Raw genomic sequence first — 19,567 nt, 5'->3', positions numbered from 1 at the left:
TCTCCAGGTGATGTGGCTGCTCCCCTCAGACAAAACCCCCCAGGCACCAGGCTAGGAGAGAACTGGCAGGATGGCTCAGAAAACCCAGTGCTGCCATTCCAAGTTGGAGTAAACCAAAGGTAAGCGGCTCTGCACACCCTTCTCCCGGTTCCTCAGCAGTCTGACCTCAGTGAGACTCCTGGGAATGCTCAGTCCCAGCTAGAAGAGCCCCTGCACACCCACCATGTGTGCTGACACTGCCCTGGGCCACTCACAGGCTCCCAGGCCTTCAGGTGGACACTTGGGGAGCCACGGTCACCCAGCAGCCATGGGACAAGACACAGCAGCTCCCAAGGAGCCCAATGAGTAAATCACAGATTTGCAGTGGAAACACCTTCAGAATTAATGAGTCCCAGGCAATGCAGCCACTGCTACGTGCTGAAGCTTTTCACTATTTGTGCTTCATATTTCTAAAAATCTTGTTAACTAAAGCCCAGCGTGTAATCTTCTTATTTGACAAGCCACACTCAATAAGCTATTTGAGGCAGGAAATTCATCAGGTCTGAATTTATAGAATAAGTAATTTTAGCTTAATAAAAATGTCTTTAAATCAGAACAATTCCATGTCCTTTCTGCTTAGGAGTCAGAACCTCAACTGCCATCAAAGACAGGAACCACTGATGCTCGCTGAATAATTGTTGAAAGTTGGGGCTTTCAAATATGTAGATGACAGCAAAAACTTTTGGCAAGCAAAGCCCATTTTGAAGCATTCTATGGAATTCCCAGAATCTCAGAAAGCTCCTTCCAGGGCCCGAAGCAATGTCTGTTTCCATCAATTGTCTCCCATTAGCAGGGAGGAGACACTTCAGTACACAAGAAGTGCCACTTATGGAACAGAATGATTAATCAGCAGCTGAACAGGACAATCCCCCATTGGAAAGCATTGAGATGGAATAACGACTTGCTTTGTCTCTCCCAAAACACCTTCCTGTCCCAGGAGTGTCACCCAGCCCAGGCCAGGATCTGCATCCAGGTCCCTGCAATCCTTAGGGAAACCAGAGACCCCCAGAACAGGAGGCAAAGGATTTCCCAGGTGAGAAGTTCCTTTTCTGTACACACCCCACTGGATTTTGCCTTGGAAGTCCTCAGCCTCCCACAGTGGTTTGTGCTCCCACCATCTGCACTACAATTCCATCTGCTGCAGAAGGAAGAGTTTTGCCTAAAACCACACAAAATCCAGACTGATGTGACAGCAGAGTCAAATCACCTGCTTATAGAAATGAGAAAAGGAAGCAGAGTAAAACTCATCCTGCATTTCCAGCTGACAAATTTAGAACCTGGCTGCCAAAAGAAATCGATTAATCCCAAAATCTGCTCCAGTATGGGCAGAGAATGTGCTGCAAGAACAGCTCCTGCAGTGAGTGAGGGGCTGGGCTCACACCTCACCCTCAGAGCCATCCCCAGGGCCACCAGTGCCCCATTAGTGCTCATGGGCACCTCTTCATCAGGACACCACAGTGGGATCCAAACTTTCATCATCTGCTGCAGAAGGCAGGAGTTTGTCTCCCACGGGATTTTTTTCCTCGTGGCAACATGAGGAAAAAAAAAACAAGTTTGTAAAAGTTATTCAGAGGTTTGAGCAGAGTGAACCCACAGAATTTTCTAAGCTTCAAAGCTTCCTGAAGCTGCCAAAGTGCCCTGGCTACAAACTGCAGCAGCCCTGGGAGGATCAGAGCTGCTCTCAGGGAAGGCAACTGTGCTACACAACCTTTCCAGCTCCTTTTCCAGGCACACTTCCACTCCAGTGTCTTCTCACTGCCTCTTCCAAGAAGCTCAGAGGTAAAACCTTCAGGTCAAATCCCAATTCTCCCAAGAAGTGCAACCAACACCACAGTGAGTTGTCCCCTGTAATTCTTTATTAGAATCATGGATGAATATATTTTAAATCAATCTAAAAAAATAATGAATCAAAGTACAGTACATGCATAAAATACAAAGTAATTTACAAACAGATCAAAATAGCATCTTCAGAACTAATACCAGGAGGAGAAATGGAGTAAAAAACAAGAAGTGACCGACTACAGCAATGCCTTCCGTGTGCCTCACACATCATGAGCACCGCGACACAGAAAGGTTGGGAACAGAACACAGCTGGAAGTGCCAACCACATCTGGATCTTCCAAGTGGGTCATATCAGAGTTTGATAAACGTCCCCTACAATCAATTACTTCCTTGTAATTGTATAAATAACTGCAGGCATTTACACAACAGGGAGCTCCTTTAAGTCCTGTGGGAATGCAGTGGCTGTGGCCCCCAATGCCAGTGTCAGCTCAGGAACAGCACAGAGCGAGTGACAGAAGGCACAGTTCATGTATCCCTGAACAGGCAGATTGGACAGGGTTGCTACAGAGCAACAGACCACAGCAGGAACACATCCAGACAGAAAACTACTCCAGAGGGTTTTGCTCAAGAACACACACCAAACCACTGGAATAATTTAAAAATACTGGATCAACCAGAACTGAAAACTAAGGCCAGGTAGTGGAAGTTATTAATTCATCAACTCAAGCACTTGTATATATTAATATATGTGGCATGCATTAATAGATGTGATATGTAATACGTGCCAACACCCTTCAAGTCTGTGTCCCATTAAAGAAAAAAAGGCATCCTCAAATCCTGATAGCACCAGCACTGTGGAGGCCAAGCCTCCAGCAGCACAAAGATGCTGCAAGTTCCAGAGCTGGAGTGACCCTTCCTCATGGACGTGGCTCCTGCATTCACTTCCTTCACAAGGGGCACCTCCCAGCAGCTCTGCCTCACATCAACCTCCTCTGCAGCAGGTGCCAAACCACAGCACCTCACTCACAGGTAGCCAGAACTGCTGCTAACTGCTGCTTGTTTGCAAGAAATTCTCTTTTCTCCCCCATAATATCCTATAAAACTTCACTTGACAATCTGAAGATCTAGCCAAGAACATTTAACTTACAATAAAATTGCACTTCAGAGCTTCGCCGAGCTTTAGATGCAGAATGCAACACCTTAAGACAAGGAAAGATTATTCTGCCCAGAGAGATTTTCCTTGTTAACCTGACAGTAATTGCTTTGTGAGGAGCAGGATAACGTCTTCAAGTGCTCTCCAAAGGTGTCAGTGCTCTGACTAGTGGGCATCATGTTGGGAAGGGATCAGCTGAGTTCCAAACAATTTACTGAGCCCAAACCAACAGGTCGGTGTTGGGGAAATACTGCAGCCACATCCAAGTAAGAGATTGATAAACACTGAAATCAAAGTGTTTAAGACATGGAGAAATTCATGGAGAAGGAATGAGCAGTAACTAAACACAAGAATGTAACCATGAGAATTACAAATATATTTAAATCTTGGACCTGGGGAATATACACAGCCATTTAGGAAAGAATGGACAATTTATATATTCTGACAGCACTGCATCTTTGGTTTGTTTTCAGTGGTTGGAGGGACGTGGATGGGAACCACGTTGTTGCTTGGGGACATGTCATTCTCACGTCTGTCAGACATCTGCTTCTGGGAAACAATCCGATAGATCTCTGGAAGAGGAGAAAGAGCTGATCAATATGTGCACATCAGCAAAATGCCATCGAAGAGTTAAACCTGGGGGAAACCAGGCATAGCTTTGGAATTACATAAGTAATGCAATGAAGCTTCCACACAAAGTTCAATTGTGGTGTTTTCTAGATACAGAAAATAAAAAATATTTTTGCAACAGAAATTACTTCTTTAACAACTGTTTTACTTTCCTTGAGATAAGAGTCAGTAAATGGACGGAATTCACAAATCTCCATGCTATGAATGAGAAACTATGAGCCCATCCATTCCTTCTGAAGGTTCTTAAGCTCCAAGGACAGTGTCCAAGGACAAGGTCACATGTTTGCTGATGTATCCACAAACAGGATTAAAGGGAACCATTCCAGATTTCTCTCCCTGATAGGACAGCAAGGGCAATTTCTTCTTGCTGAGCAGACCCATCATGTCTATTATATCCAAGCAGTGTTAAATCTTCAGCAAAGGTTGATTTGGGCCCAAAGGGGGAGACTCAGCCCCTTCAGCAGCACAGAAACCCTTTAAAAAACCTGCTGTGTGAGAAATATGGGCTCCAGATGAAGAGATTCTTAACAGAGGAATCAGAGAGTATGGGACAAACACCTGCACCAAGAGCCTTGCCCTGGTCCTGGGGCTTGTCATGGCTGATGGTGCTGCACAAAAACTCAGAGCAACTACAGCAGCACTTCAGCTGCACTGAGGGAGTAAAGCATGTGTAGCACTTCACCCCCAGAAAGAAAATACAGGACACCAAAAATAGAATGTGGGGAACTCACTTGCAAATTTGAATTTGAAAACCATTAAAAAAAAAAGCTTGCTAGAGCTCAGTTTTACAAAAAGCCCCAGCTCAAACTCAGAAGGAACAAGCTGTACATTAAAATGGCTTTTTCATGTGCAGCCAGGTACAGATCAGGTCATTGAGGCAACCAAACAAGAGCTGAACAGGTTAAAGGATTTTCTGATTTCACCCTTTCTCAAGCTTGCTCTTCTTTCCAACCATCTTACACATAAACAACCTCATAAAATAAGTGAAACCCATGAAAGCAGACCTTCAAAGCCACCTGCAGCCCGGTGTGTGAATGTGCAGACAGGGCTCAGCTTGGCCCCAGCAGAGCCTCTGTGTGAGGTGGGAGGAGCAGAGCTGGACAAATCTGCTCTGCACCTTCAGGACAAGCTTCGTGCTCAGGGCTGGCAGCCAGTTCACTCCCAGTGCAGAACAATGCCTGTTCCCATCAACAGGAAAAGCCTCTGGCCACCTTTGTTACTGGGAATTCTCTGGTAGCACCTCCAGCAGCAGCAGTTCTCAGTTTCACTGAGAATTTCCTGAACAAGTTCATACAAGTCCCTGACATATCACACACTTCCTCCACCCCATCAGCCAGGACTCCCACAGGGTGCCCTCTGTGTAACAGCCTCATCTGACAGCAAAGATCTTCAGCAGACAACCCCAAAGCCTTAAAAATAACCTTAACAGCACAAATTCCCTTACTGATAATGAATCTACTCCTTCTAACTCTAGGAACATTTTCCCATGATGCTCATTTCCACAACCTCCCTAGCAGCCCTGCAAGTGAATCCACTATCAAAAGTCCCAAATTTGCTGCTTCTCCTTCCTCTGCAGAGCAAAACTTGGTGCAGCCACAGCCTAAATGCTAAAACCTGCCCTTCCCTGGTGAGCTGCACACCCAGCTGCACACAGGCTGTGCTGCTGTGGCAGGGGAGGGGGAACAGCCCAAACCTGCTCTCACTGGGGCAGAATGCCCAGCAGCCAAGCCTGCACCGGAACTGCTGTGCCCAGAGAGCTCTGGGCTAATGAAGATGTGCCCTTTTTAATGAAGACACAGCACTCTGGGCTCTGCTCAGGAGCTGAATGAGATCTTATTAAGGGCACATTTAGCAGAATGCATCACTGCATAATAGGGAACTGTGAGAGACAGGCCTTGCACTGTGAGAGCTGGGAAAAAGAGACACTGCTTCCCAGGAGGAGGTGGGCCAGGCCTTGGCTGCTCAGCCTGCACTGGGGTTCCATTCATTTTCAGGTGTACAGAGGCAACAAAAGAGGAAATCCCTCAATTTTTTGACGTTAATTCTCTGATGTTGTTTCCTTGGTGATGGGATTCCTTAGAGATGAATCCACGGCAGAATGCGGTGTGGGAACAGAGACAGCACAGAGCCAGGCAGGGAAGGGAGGCAGACTCTAGTTTACTTTAAGGATTCTTTATCCTGCTGTGAATGCTCAGGATGGCTAGGATCAAAATACCAGTCTCTCTTATTTGCCAGATGATACAAAGCAGCTTTGTGTGCACAACAATCAGCCCTGGCAGTCTAGACATCTTGGAACAGAAGAATTTGGATAGGGACCATTACTCTAAGTCACAGATGGGAAAGGTCCTCAAAATCTCATCTGGAATCCACAGCAGGACAGGAAGCCCACCACATGTATGATACACCCCCTCTAAAAGTCCTCTATATATGGGAGAAGAAAGAAGAGCTTTTATCCCTTATTCCACCTGTAGGAACAGATCACATACTCAGGCTGTGCTAACGACACTGGATTCGTATTTCCCATGGCCAAAGCCATCTACCCAAACTGCTTGATCTGAGAATCCAGGTGTGGATAAGCTTAACAGGGACCCTGCTACACCTCCAAGGGAAGCACCTTCACCAACTTCCATCACTGTCCCAATCAGAGCAGCTTCAGGAGGGCTGGAAAGACAGGGGGGTTGCTACAGACCTTGGTCACAACAGCCTGTTCAGGAGAGATCCCAGCAGCTGGGGAAAGGCTCTGAGCAGCCTGGGGTGTCTGTGGTGCAGTTCTCAGCACTGTAAATACCAGCAGGGCTGGTGCAGCAGCTCGTCCTGCCCCTTCTGTCAGCCAGCTCTGCTCGCAGCCGCTGGCAACGCCTGCTGGCTTCCCCAGCTTCCTGCTCCCAACATTCCCCAGCATTCCACCCACAGGCTCTGAGCTGGGAGGCAGCCCTGCCAAACACACAGCAGCCAGGATTCTGTGGGGTGACTCCAAAAACCACATTCCTCAGATGACTGCCCCCCTCTTTCCTCCAAAGCAAGTCATTAAGAGAAGAAGCCAGCTGTGAAGTGAGCTCCAGAACAGCCCTCCTTAGGTGCCAGTCAGAGCCCAGCTGGAGCCGACCTGCTGCCCAGGCACTGTTCACTGCACCTTTATCTCCCCCAAACAGGAGCTCCTGTCTGCAGAGAGCACATGCCCACTAAGCACAAGTGTTTCTTCCAGCACAGCTGAACTGACCCCTCCTGAACAAGGATCACAAGGATCCTGTTCACAAACCCAAGAGCTCTTCACCCGAAACTCTGTCACAGCAACATGCAGGCAACACTGACATCCATGGAAAAGCAACAGCCTCAAGAATCTGTCAGAGCCCACCATGAGCAAGTTTTATCACCTGTTCACCCATTACAGACAGCTCTGCTTACAGACATATTAAACCAGAAATAAAAATAATCAAACCTCCACAGATTAGAATCCAAACTCACTTCTGGAATAAAAGGTACTGCGGGAAGCACGTGAGGAGAGATAAAGAAAGCCCAGCCCGTGCCCAAGAGGTGAGGTGCTTCCCATGGCAGCAGCAGTGCATCCTTTGAGCATCTCACAGCTCTGAAGGCAGCCCAGGGCACACAGGAAACTTCCCACCTCTCCAGTGTCACTGAGAGAACACTGAACAGGCCAGCAGGAGATGGGGACTGTGAGGTGACCAGACTACGTGGCCGTGACAGCCTGACAGCCACCTCAGGAGGGAATAAACACTGCCTGATTTATGTGATGTTGTTTTATTAGTGCTGGTGTATGACACTTAATTAACTAACCTGCATCTGAGAGCCCCGAGCCCTCTGCAAACAGAAAGTGGGAGCAGCAAGGCTTGTTCTACACGACACACAGCACATTGGGCCAAATCTGACCTCAAAGCCAAGGTGTTCCTGAGAGAAGGGATGTGGGCATAAAGGAACAAGTCTCAGGTTTTGGCACTGACAAGGGAGCAATGTCTTTCTCCTGAAAAATCCATGCCCAAATTCATGTGCATTTTTGACAGGATTGCCTTTAGGCATGTGAAATAAACAGGAAATGCAGCAGGCATCCCAACACCGCTGCATTGAGCCACTCCTTAGTCATCCACCCTCTGATGGCACTGGCAGTTTGTCATGTAGGGAACAAATGTGTGAGCTAACAGAACTTCTTTCTTTTTGAAACAAATTTGTGCAATGCTGGAATTACAACTGAATGACTACACTGAAGTTAAAAGGGAACCACATGGTTCAATCAAAAAGGAAACAAAGTTCTTTATTCATCTAACACAAACACACTTTTAGCTGGTATCTGCACAGGAGCACTACTGCTTAGGAACCCAGGGTAAGAACACAATAGAGTCAGAACTGTCAGAGACCTCTTGCAATTCAGGATGAAACAGATGGACACAGGCAGCTAATACCCAGTAGCCTAACACCTCTCTCCACTGCCAGGCTGTCCAAAACGCATTTCAAACAACTGAAGAAATGCTACAGGATTTATACTTTTACTACAGTAAATAACCTCCTAGTTCTTAGTTCTATCCTCACATGCATGTTCCACTATAGCTACCAGGACCTTTCTGGTGTGTTTTTAAAGGAATGTCTAAATTAGGTGCCAAAGAGAAGAAGTAGTTCAGAACTAACTAGGTGTCAATGTCACAGCAACGAGATCTGATTTACAGACAGTTTGGAAGTGGGGCCACTGCTCATACCAAGCACATCACGTAGCCTGGCACATGCTACACTGGGAAGGAGGGACTTTAAATTTGCAAATTTAAACATGGAAAACATGTTGGAGGCAGTTGGAGAAAACAGGAGACTGTCTGGCACACCTAGAACAGAGACACAGGAAGCAGAGGAGTGTCTCAGATGTTTTGAAAACTCAGACTAGAGCATTTGCCAAAGCTGAGAAGAATGAAAATCCAAAACCAGAGGCCACAGTGTCCCACTGTGCCCTGACTGCTCAGAAATGCAAAAGCCTCATGGCAGTGAGTGACTTCCACACCAGTTTGTGAATTCCTACCCCATCTTTACAAGCCAGGGTTAAGGTTCTCCAAATTGAGTGTCTCAGCTTTAACAAGTTTTGCCTACCTAAACAAGGCTTTAAACAAAAATGAAGTACTTAATCCACAGAACATAAAAATGCAGCACTGACTGCTGTCACATGTTACACAGGCCAAATGTCCAGGCAGGACTATTAAATGCAACAACAGCATTTGACTCCTGCAGCTCAGGAGTCACTGTGTCTCAAAGGAAGGATCTGTGTCTCAAAGGAAGGATCTCTGCTCTTTCATCCCTTTTTCCTTGGCAACTGCTACAGTCACCATTAAAGATGGAAACAGACTGGACTGACTTCTCCTTGATAGACAATGGCTGCTCTCACTTGATGCCAGCATGAGACAATTCCCCCCGTGGGCACTCCCTGAAATGGGAGATGGAAACTGAAACACAAACCAGGCTGACAACAAACCTGGGGCAGATCAAAGTGAACAAAGATTCATTCCCCAGTTCAAGGCTGACCTTTCAACTGTGACACTTTGAAACTGGACTCCAAATCTTATGGCTAATGAAGAATGATTAAACAGCAACGTTTTAAACACTTTATAGGCAAAGAAATGCCTATTTGCATCATATCTGAGCAGCCTTCTGCCCTTCCCCCTTGAAGCACAAAGCCCTGGATGACTCACCTGTCAGAATAGTCTGGAAAGCTGCTTCCACATTTGTAGAGTCTAAAGCAGATGTCTCAATAAATGACAAACCATTCTTCTCTGTGTGGACAGAAATAGTATAATTAGAGAGGTACAGCACATATCTGTTTCCCATCTGGAAAAACTTCTGTACCAGATAATATTTGTAGTGTTCTTGATGAGACACCCAGGTATCAAGAGAAAGTAAAACAAGTTGTGGGGTTTTCCCCCTTAAGTGATGGGAAAGTGACACCACCCAACACCAACACTAAAATTTACACCCACTCCCAAGCACAGGATCAGCCCAATGCTGTGTTACTTTAAAGCACATTTTCCTGCATCACTGAAAGGGATAATCTGTTACAGTTTCTCTGTGTGAGAAAGTTTCTGAGATTTTCTTCAACCTCATCAAGTTTCTCCACCTCCCACTTGCTAATATATCACAGCAGTTTATTTAACAGGAGTAGAGCAGCAGGGGGAATGACACTCCTCCAGCTGCAGGCAGGGATTCTCACTGGCCATAAACTCTGCCAATGGAACCACAGCAAACTTTAATGTGAGGAACCCAGCTACACTCCTGGATGAAAGAGACTGGGCCTGAACCAAGGCTTACAGAAACTAGAAGTACTGTTCACAGATCTTAATTACATAACAAAAGTCAGAGAGCCAGTTTAATGAAAGAGTTCAGCCACAGGCACCTGTGTAAGGCTGCAGGTCAGTTGGGACTCAGAGGGCAAAGCTAGCTACCAACACATCAGAAACTCAAACCTAAAGCCACAGGCACAGTTTCTGCAAGACAAACAGCGCCCAGCCAAGAGAATAAATCTGGTTTAAGATGTTCAGGAGCCTCTGGCTGATTCTTGAAACAACATGCATGTTCTACAAGATCTGCCTTCTGACTGACTGTGACATGTGACACTGAGGGACACGACCAGCCGCAGGTCTTTTCCCTCCTGCCCACAGCCTCCCCAGGCCAGGTGGGCAGATCCGCAGACAGCAGCAGGAAATTCCCGAGTTCCCCACCTGCGAAAGCTCTGGCCTCGTCGGTGGGGACGGCCCTGAGGTGGCGCAGGTCGCTCTTGTTGCCCACGAGCATGATGACGATGTTGCTGTCAGCGTGGTCCCGCAGCTCCTTCAGCCACCGCTCCACGTTCTCGTACGTGAGGTGCTTGGCGATGTCGTACACCAGCAGTGCCCCCACGGCTCCACGGTAGTACCTGGGGCAGGGGACAGCCAGCCAGACACCGTCAGCTTACAGGAGGCTGTGCCATAGTGGGGAACAGCTCTGGCTAGGCCAGCTATGCAAATGGTGCCCAGGGCAATTCCCCAGTGGGACAGGACACAAGGAAACGGAGCAGCCAGACAAAGTTACACCACAGGGCCAGCTCAGAGTCTGGGAGCAAGGCAAACCCCATGGCTCTGGGGAAACCCTGCATCCCAGACATGAAACTCTGGGCTCTGTAGGAAGCTGCTGTCACCTTCCACCTCTGATCCACTCCTGAAAATTCTCCCCCACCCATCAGTGTGGGTGCAGCACAGGCACAGCCCAGAGTGATTGGGAGACTGTAGAGTGACTCACTGGGTCATAAAAATGTCAGCGTGATCTACTTCCTTTACCAAAGGCCACAGCTCCTTTCAAGTGAGAGCCACAGCAATGCATTCAAAAGGAAACAGGCTGTGTTCTCCCACCCCACAATTCCCTCCTGCTCTACTGAAATCCAGCTTTTGCTATGCTGGTTTTTAACAACTAAACAAGCACACAAGTGAGCAGTCTTTCCTGGCTGCTACAGGAAGGTTTCAGCTCTTAGGTTACCACTGATAAAACGACCAGGAACACTGATATTCCTTTATCATTCACTTCCATGGAAATGAGTCTCTCACAGCTCTTGCATTCTAAACTTGAAATGCCCCCAGTTACGTGTCATGAGAGCACTGCAAAGGAAATCAGTCTGCGCAGGAACACACCAGATCGAGTTTCTGGGCTGAATAATATTTAACCTTCCTACCACCAGAGGTTGTGGATATTACCCAATAAACACTAACACCCCTGTTTGCAGTTGCTGAGGAACTGGAAGGGCCCAAAATTGCCCTCCTCAGCCAAAGCTTGTCCTCAGCCACCCGGGCTGCACTTACGCTGAGGTTATGGCTCGGTATCGCTCCTGCCCCGCTGTGTCCCAGATCTGAGCCTTTATTGTCTTCCCATCCACCTGGATGCTCCTCGTTGCAAACTCCACTCCAATGGTGCTTTTGCTTTCCAAGTTAAACTCATTGCGAGTGAATCGAGACAGAAGGTTGCTCTTGCCTACTCCAGAGTCTCCAATAAGTACAACTGCAAGACAAAAATATATCAGACTCAGACTCCAGATGTAGATGACATATTAAAAATCAGGTGTAAGAAATATTTCTTTTAAAGAATGAAGCATGAAGGAAAAGAATGGCAACAGCACCATCCTTGTCATGGATCTGCTGTCCAAGTCTCAATATTTCTGGAAAACCAGAGCTGCCACATTCACCAGCATTCTGAACAGATGTTAGACTTGATTTTCAATGGTTATATTTCAGCCTCCTTTGCCCAGTATGGAACAACATTCCTCTTTTAGGAACAACATACATGGCTGTCACTGCAAACATTGGTGACCAGTTATATTTCCTTAAATAATACTAGAAGTAAAAAGCAAAACAGAAAACCTACAACCACACAACTGAAATCTGCTTTGCTGAAGAAGTCCAAAACACAGGGCAAGCAGCAGGCTCTGCTTTCACTTTACACTCCTCATGCCTTTGCAGGAGAGAGGCTCCCCACTGGGGCAGAAAACTTTGTGAATGAAAAGAGAACCAAACCAAAGAACCCACAAGGCCACCATCACCCTCCCAGCCAGTTTGAAATGTTTCTACGCCACAGCTCTCTGCCCTTCTGCAGTCCCCACTGCTGCTGTGGCTCCTTCACACATCAGGCCAGAGGCTGAAACTGCTCAAAAAAGCTGCCAGGGGATCGCTGAGCCTCACAACTGGATCCACCATTCCCTGGCTCAGCTTGACTCATCCCAGCACCAGTGCCAAGCAAACTAATTGGAAGGATTCAGCTATGCTTGACAAGAGACTGACAGAAGGTTCAAAGTCCAGTTCCTGCAGGAAAAACAGCATCACGAGGATTCACTGCATTATCTTGTAATGCTGAGTTGAAAGGTGCAGGTTTAATTGTAACTGAAAACTCAGTACCAAGAGGCAGAACAGTGGATGAAATGTGCTCACAACCAGAGTCACATTGGGTGATCCTATGGCCTTAAGGATGATAAGGTTCCAAACCGGTAGTGAAGGAAAGGGAAGAAAAATAAGATTAAATCATTGAGAAGAAAGGCCAATAGTGAAGTTCAGCAGTGAATCAATGCCAGTCCAAGCAAAAAAGTGCACACTCAGGTGACAACAAACATTGTGTCTTTGTTTAATTAGAAAAAACAATTACTTGCTCAGTAACACACATCATTAACTGTTAAGACACCACAACACAGCGTTAAAGACTCTGTAGTACAACAAAGCAACCAGTGCACCAAACACGCTCAATGACACAAGCCCCCGTGGAGCTCAGTCTAGCAGCAGAAACACTCCCATCTGCTGCTGCAGCCCTCTGCAGCTTCTGTTTAAATAATGCAGAGCAATTCTTTGCTCTGACTGGAAGGGCAGAGCAGCACCTTTTAAACTCCCTCCATAAATGAAAATTGCAGAAAACGTTGGCTTCAAGCACGGCCTTGTGCAGAATTCTTCATCAAAACAAACATCTTCCCAGCTGCCCGTGCCAGCTGACTCAGCACGCAGCCGGCCAAGCACACGAGGTGCAGAAAGCACCCTCTGTTAACCTCTCCTGTGTAGGAAGATCACAAGTGCAGGTAGGTGGCAAGGCCCCTGAATGCAAACAGCAGCCTGCTTCCCTACGTGCCGGGTCACTGCTGAACAGCTCTGCTGGCACAGAGATGCTACATCCTGATAAACCCAGTGCAGGGGACAGGGCACCACTTGCATCATCACCCCTGGCAAACAGCCACAGCTTTCCTCTGCCACTGGCAAGTCACTTCTTCAACACTGTTTTGGCAGGTTTGGACCGTGGGTTGACATCATGTTTGTATTCACTGGGACACACAACGAGTTCCTAGGAGGGAGAAGTTGACAACTCCCTTTGCACAGCTCAGTCCTGCTATCACTCAGCAGTGACAGAAGCTTCTCTAAGCAAGAAAAGCAATCCACATTCACCACTTCCTTTTCCCAATAGGATGCATCATATATCTGTTAAATATTTCCTCAAACCTGTTTTTGTTACTCAGTGCAAAGCCCACCTTTAATTCATTTAATAATAGAGGGATCCCTTTAATTCCTCTGCCAGTTTTTTTTCCTTACCGTGTCTGAATCCCACACTGCTTATGTTCTGAATGGTTTCCAGCACCGGATTAATGTGTCCCAATTATAAGGGGAAAATAATACCTTCCTCCTTGAAGGCAGCTATTTCCTCTACTTAATTGGGCCATTGCAGCTCCTCTTGAACACAGGCACGAGGACAGCTTGGAATGTCAGCAGGCGCCTAAGACTCCTCACCACTTCTGCATTTCTGCCAGTCTGGGTAAGTATCACTCTTTAAATAAAATTATTAACTGAAACAGCTTTAACAACCACTCAGGTTGTGTTATTAATTTCAGTTTTGCTTTCCTTATCAAGCCACCATATTTTGGTATTTTATACTACATTGTTCCCACGTATTACATTCTTAACATAGAAATGCAGTAGGAATGGCTCTGGATGGCCAAGTCCCATACTAAACACCCCAAGCAAACAGTTTCTAGGAGGGAAATGACGTTATCTAGGCCATGATTACAAGTTAATTGTTCCTGCACATTGTCCCTTTCATTGGGCTTTTCTTCCAGAAACTCACTCCTAATGGTTAGAAAGTGCCTTCTGATTTTCGGAAGGAATTAGTGGTCAGCTGACGGTGGTGTCCATGTGCCAGCATTCTCCATTAGCTTATTAGTGTCTTCTCCCAGTGGTGTTTAGGCTGGGGTATTTACAGAAAGCAACCACAGCTTGTCTGGGCTTTGCTCTATTTGCTAAATACAAAAACTTGTCAAATGGTTCCGCATAAACACATTGCTCATTTCCCCAAACACCTTCCCTACAATTTTTTTAAATTCCTTTCAGCACAGTGAGAACGGCACATATCATTCTAAGTGATTCTAAGTGCACCCTGAGATGCAAACAAGAATTTCAGTGTTTCCATCTCTGCTAGGCACACCTGGAGCTGGAATTACTTCTCCTGACCATTTCACCCTGATGGCTCAGTCTGCCTGTTATCAGACCTAATTGTTCAGCTTTAGGTTGGCAAACTTTTACTTTACCAGAGTCCAAGTCCTCAGGGATAAACCCTTACATCCCAAATCCCAGCTTATCTGGAGGACCACAGTCCTCATCTGCACACAGTGCTTTCAGTGCTACACTCCCACTTCCTCTGTCCCACCCAACTTGCATCACCCACAAATTCCTTTTCTACATCAGCACTGGAAGGAGGAAGGTCTGGAGGAAACATTTGAGCCAGTTCAGCCACAAGACCCAGTCCTGACATTAATCAATTACCAGCTGTGGAGCAGCACCTCCCTCACAGGAGCAGCACCTTAGAAGTTGCACAACCAAGGAATATTGTATTGGCACATCTGAAAGTCATGGAAATAATCTCCCAGCCCCAAGTGACCAATTTCGTGGTGGGACAGTTCAATACTTGCAACCACGTGTTTTCAATCGATGCATTTGACTTTCTACAGCATTTATTACCCCAAACATTTAAGACAAGCATACAAGCATTCAGTGGAGAGAAAAAAAAAAAAAAAAGAGTATGAAGTCCACAGTACTGTATAAATTTCACTCTGTAATTCCAGATTTATTTCTGCAAAAGACCAAAATAAGAACTCAATTTCCTATGCTGCATGAGAAGCAATTTAAAAAACTATGTCAAGAAAGGGTTATTAAATTTTCACCAATATTCCAGCTCACTCACAATTTTTATTTCTGTAGAACCTCTTAGTTTAAATTTTCAGAAAATATTTTCATTATCTCAATGAATATGAGATCAGGTTGAAAATAGAATCCAGCAGCACTAGCTTGTGTTGTCTGTGGCAAAAGTTATTGCACAAGTCACATATTACATGATCTAGGACAAGTACACCAGCACAAGGAAATCACCATGTTCTAAAACTTGTCTCTGCACTGAGCTCTGCTATTAAGAGACATATCAATAAAAAGCCTGGACATGTCTTCATGGCCTCCAGGAGAACCTGCTGATGAATACCTCTCCCTGCCCACTTCAGCTGGAGTTTGAAGGGCATGTGAAAAAAATGACTTGATCCTACACATCATAGCTGGTCATAAACCCAACATGGTCATGACTTATTTTAATCACCCTCCTCAGCTGTGCCCCATTTTATCCACTCTTTTTCTGTCAAAAAGGGAACTGGCATCCCAGAGGCCTCTGGGGCAGGGATTACCTGTCCATGCAATCAGTAACACCTCCCAACAGCTCTGCAGTAAATGGTTGCACCAGCAGCTTTGTTGCAGCACCAAAGTGCCTCCACATCTGAGGCAGTGAAAGCCAAGGGCTTCTACCACTGTCAAACCAACAGATACCATGCAACCACACATTTATCTAAACACACAAGTAAAAATGCGTCTTCTAAACCCCAAACCAGCAAGCTGGTTCAGTTTCAGTGCATTTCCTCAATATCAAAGGAGAAGTTGGAGAAATGAACATGATGCAAAGAAGAAAAGAGCTGAAACTGGAGTTTTTCCTAGCAGTAAACTGAATGTCACCACAAGTCAGGTCCATGACATGAGTCTGCCCCAAATCCAGAGTCCTAGATGGTTAAGGTGCAGACATAATCATCCTGAGCTTTGTCCATAGAAAACATCTACTACAAGTGAGGGTTCCTTTGGTAACTGCTCATCTATTACAAGCACATTGATCAAAAAGAGCAAAAGGTTCCTGTACTAAAGCCAGGCTTAATTTATTAAGTAATAAAGCAATAGATATATATCATTACTAATTTTCCTCCTACTAAAATTAGAGCAAGATTTCTATGAATTGGACTTCATAGGCCTTGTGCTTCCTCAGGGGCCATTCTGGGAACAGCAGGCACTGCTCTCAGCCAGACCCTGAAAGTATGGAAGAATACAAAGACTGGAAGCTGGACAAGAAGAATTTAACAGAAACTGGTTCTTTTCCAAGCTAGGTTTAGTCCTTCCTATATGCTGAAGTGTTGCAACATAGTCAGGAGAAGTGTATTTTGTAACAGGTCCCTGGATTTTACTGTACAGCAGCACAGGTGGGCTCAGCTTTCACCCAGCAGCAGAGTCAACCAGATTTCAACACACAGCTGCAGTCAGGGGCTGACAGGACAAAAACAGAGGTCTCACAAACAGAAACGTGGCAGTTTAGCCCAGGAACAGTAAAAGACAGCCAGACTAGAGAAGATCACATGATTGTTTTAACCAGGTTAAACTCTGAACCCAGCCCCACCAACCTACCCATACAGCCCCTTCATAAACCCAGAAATGTCCTGCTGGATGAAGTGTCCTGACAGACCAACACCCAGAGTCTGACTCCAAATAACTGATGTCCAAAAATCATGATGTGCATCACAGCAAACTGGCTAATCTCTGTCCTAGCCAGCCCCTGCATCTTCAAATAAGTAATGCCTTCAGACTTGCCATTGTAACCATCACACTGACATGCCCCAAATAAGATTTTTTTGCTTCTATGAATTTGTGCAGGTTTTCAAATCCATTTATAATATGCATGGCAATGCACCACTCCAAAATTTGCATACACACCTGAGGGACTTTGTCCTTTTGCTTTCACCCGCTACCCAATAAAAGAAGCATTATAGATATCCAGAGAAATTATGACAAACAGGAGACACTTTCCCTATTTGCCCTTATCACTCACTGTTTAAATTTTAATCAAGCCGTACATCAATTCAGTGTAAGGGCTATGAATCCATTAGGTCTCTTTTCTGATCATTTTGATGCTTTTCTCCACCTTTTTAATTCTACAACATCCCTTTCAAAATGGATATGTCTGTCATGGCTACATTTCACCTCAAGTCCCAAGATGCTCTTGTCTCAAATTCAAACACTGACTTAACGTTGTCCCGAAGTTCCCATTTCCTTTTCCAAAATATTTACCTACCCCTAGCCTTTCTGACCAGTTCCTGGCAAGGAGACCTTCAGTTCAGAGACCTACTTGCAGTAATTTCCAGATCATTCCACAGTGGCGACAGCTTGTTTAGAACCACCACCACCTCTGGGAAGTTACAAAAGTTTCCACAGTTTTATTACTCTGCATTTTTGTGTTATTTCAGCTGCCACATCAATCCCAGTTAAGTGACAGACATTGCATCAACTTCCTGCAGTCCACTTTAGGCTGGAAAAATCCAAATCATTTATCTTCACAACAGCATTTTGACAGCATTCCCTGCACCCCCAACAGCTTCTATAAACCAAGCTAAACAGAAAAAGATTTAGCAAAGGCAATCAATTAAATCAGCTTTGCACTTTTCTCTATAACTGGATTTTGTATTTTCCCAACTATAAGAGGGAGCAGGCCAAATGAAAGACAGGAGCTCTCCCAACAAACTCTGTGTCACTGATACTCCCAGGCTTTCACAGCTAAAACATTAATTACAAGCCCACTGACAGAACTGCATGAACAAGGGTAATTCAATGGCTTTGATATCCTGTACCTACAATAACATTGCCTGATGCCATTAAACCAGTGGTCAGCAAGGTCTTTGCCAGGGCTGCAAGCTGAGAAAACAGCCCATTCTGGACCTTCCTGATTTGATTTCCATAGCAGTACAGATTTATAGGTAGAAATAATGCCACTTTCCACATGCAATTGGACAAAACAGCCAACAAGAAAAAAAATGTAATTCCTCAAAGTTATTACAGGAGCTTAAAGGCACAGGAAAAAACATCAATGTTTTCCTTTACCTTCATGATAACAAGCACAGGGTCTGTCACCATTACAACACAACAAGCAACGCTCTTAATCCTAAATTCAAATTTACAATTCCACATCACAATAAACAACTACTTTTTTACACTACTTTGCTTGCTTTTACAGCGGGATTTTAAAAACTGGATAGACAACTTTCAAAACATCAGCACTTCTGTACACATTACACAGCAGGCTACATGAACCTGTCCAGCAGGCTGGTGTTTTACTCTGCAGGGAGTGAAAATTGAGTATTTAACAACAACCTGGAAGGTTTTAACCCAACTTGCCACTGCATCGCAGACTGGAGGGGCATCAGCCCTGGAAAACAAGGCATTCCTGCCCTTCCCCGGGGGAGCCAGGACAGAGCAAGGCCAGGTTGGACAGGGCTTGGAGCACCCTGGGATAGTGGAAGGTGTCCCTGCCCATGGCAGGGGGTGGAATGCGATGATCTTAAGGTCCCTTCCCACAAAACCATTCCATGATTCCAGGAGGATTTTATGATCTCTGGGTGTGGAGCAGCAGGGACATTCCACTCCTCGCCAAGGGCTCTGAACACAGAAGGCAGTGAGGAGTACTACTTGATTAAATGAGCGCATCATCTACCAATGCCGAGTATATCTCACCCACTCTAAAGCTCTATTTAACAGCTAGAAAGGGTTCTTATAAACCTTGACGAGTCCTTATCAGCCCTGGGCATCCTTCCTGGCGATCTTTGCTCGCCACCCCGCAGACCGGCCGCCGCCTCAGCCTGCGCCCGGGGCAGCCTCGCACCGGCGCTGACACCAAATCCGCGCTGCCAAACCCGGCCCAGAGCTGACATTTTGGGGTGAGGGAGGCACACCCGAGCGGGGCCCGGTGATGCCCAGAGCGCTCCCCCCACCCGCCGGGCCCCGCGTCAGGGAGCGGCCCCGGCCCCGCCCGCGGGCCCCGCTGCTCTCCCGCCCGCCCGCCGGGCCCTGCCCGCCTCACCTTTGAAGAGATAATCGTACTCGTCGTCGCGGGTGCCCATGGCGGGTGGCGGAGGAGCGGGACCGGGAGCGGAGCGGAGCGGGGCCGGACCTTCCCTGCTGCCGCCGCAGCTCTTCCGCCCTCCGCGCTCCGCCCGCCCGCCCACAGGCGCTTCCGGGGCAGCGGCGCCGCCGCACGACCGCGCCCGGGGCAGCGCCGCAGCTGCGGCCGCGCCCTCACCGGGGTTAAAGCGAGCGGGGGTCCCGCCCGGCCACCGCAGCCCCCCAGCACCGATCCCCCTCCGGC

The 19,567-nt window shown here is 46.6% G+C and overlaps 1 protein-coding gene across 1 annotated transcript; it reads right to left on the bottom strand.

Annotated features, from left to right (window-relative positions):
* Positions 1-1,873: 1,873 nt before the first annotated feature.
* Positions 1,874-19,440, bottom strand: RAB11A (RAB11A, member RAS oncogene family). Its single transcript, XM_053954366.1, has 5 exons — positions 19,283-19,440; positions 11,419-11,614; positions 10,309-10,502; positions 9,286-9,366; positions 1,874-3,546 (listed from the first exon to the last, which is right to left on the bottom strand). Exons 1-5 carry the CDS (start codon positions 19,320-19,322, stop codon positions 3,407-3,409), a joined length of 651 nt encoding a protein of 216 aa, XP_053810341.1. The 5' UTR covers positions 19,323-19,440; the 3' UTR covers positions 1,874-3,406.
* Between the last annotated feature and the right edge of the window lie 127 nt (positions 19,441-19,567).

The sequence above is a fragment of the Vidua chalybeata genome, chromosome 13 (assembly GCF_026979565.1).
Source record: "Vidua chalybeata isolate OUT-0048 chromosome 13, bVidCha1 merged haplotype, whole genome shotgun sequence".
Classification (NCBI taxonomy): Eukaryota; Metazoa; Chordata; class Aves; order Passeriformes; family Viduidae; genus Vidua; species Vidua chalybeata.
Note: the sequence above shows the minus strand (reverse complement) of the source record. Positions and strands in the feature narration are given on the sequence as shown.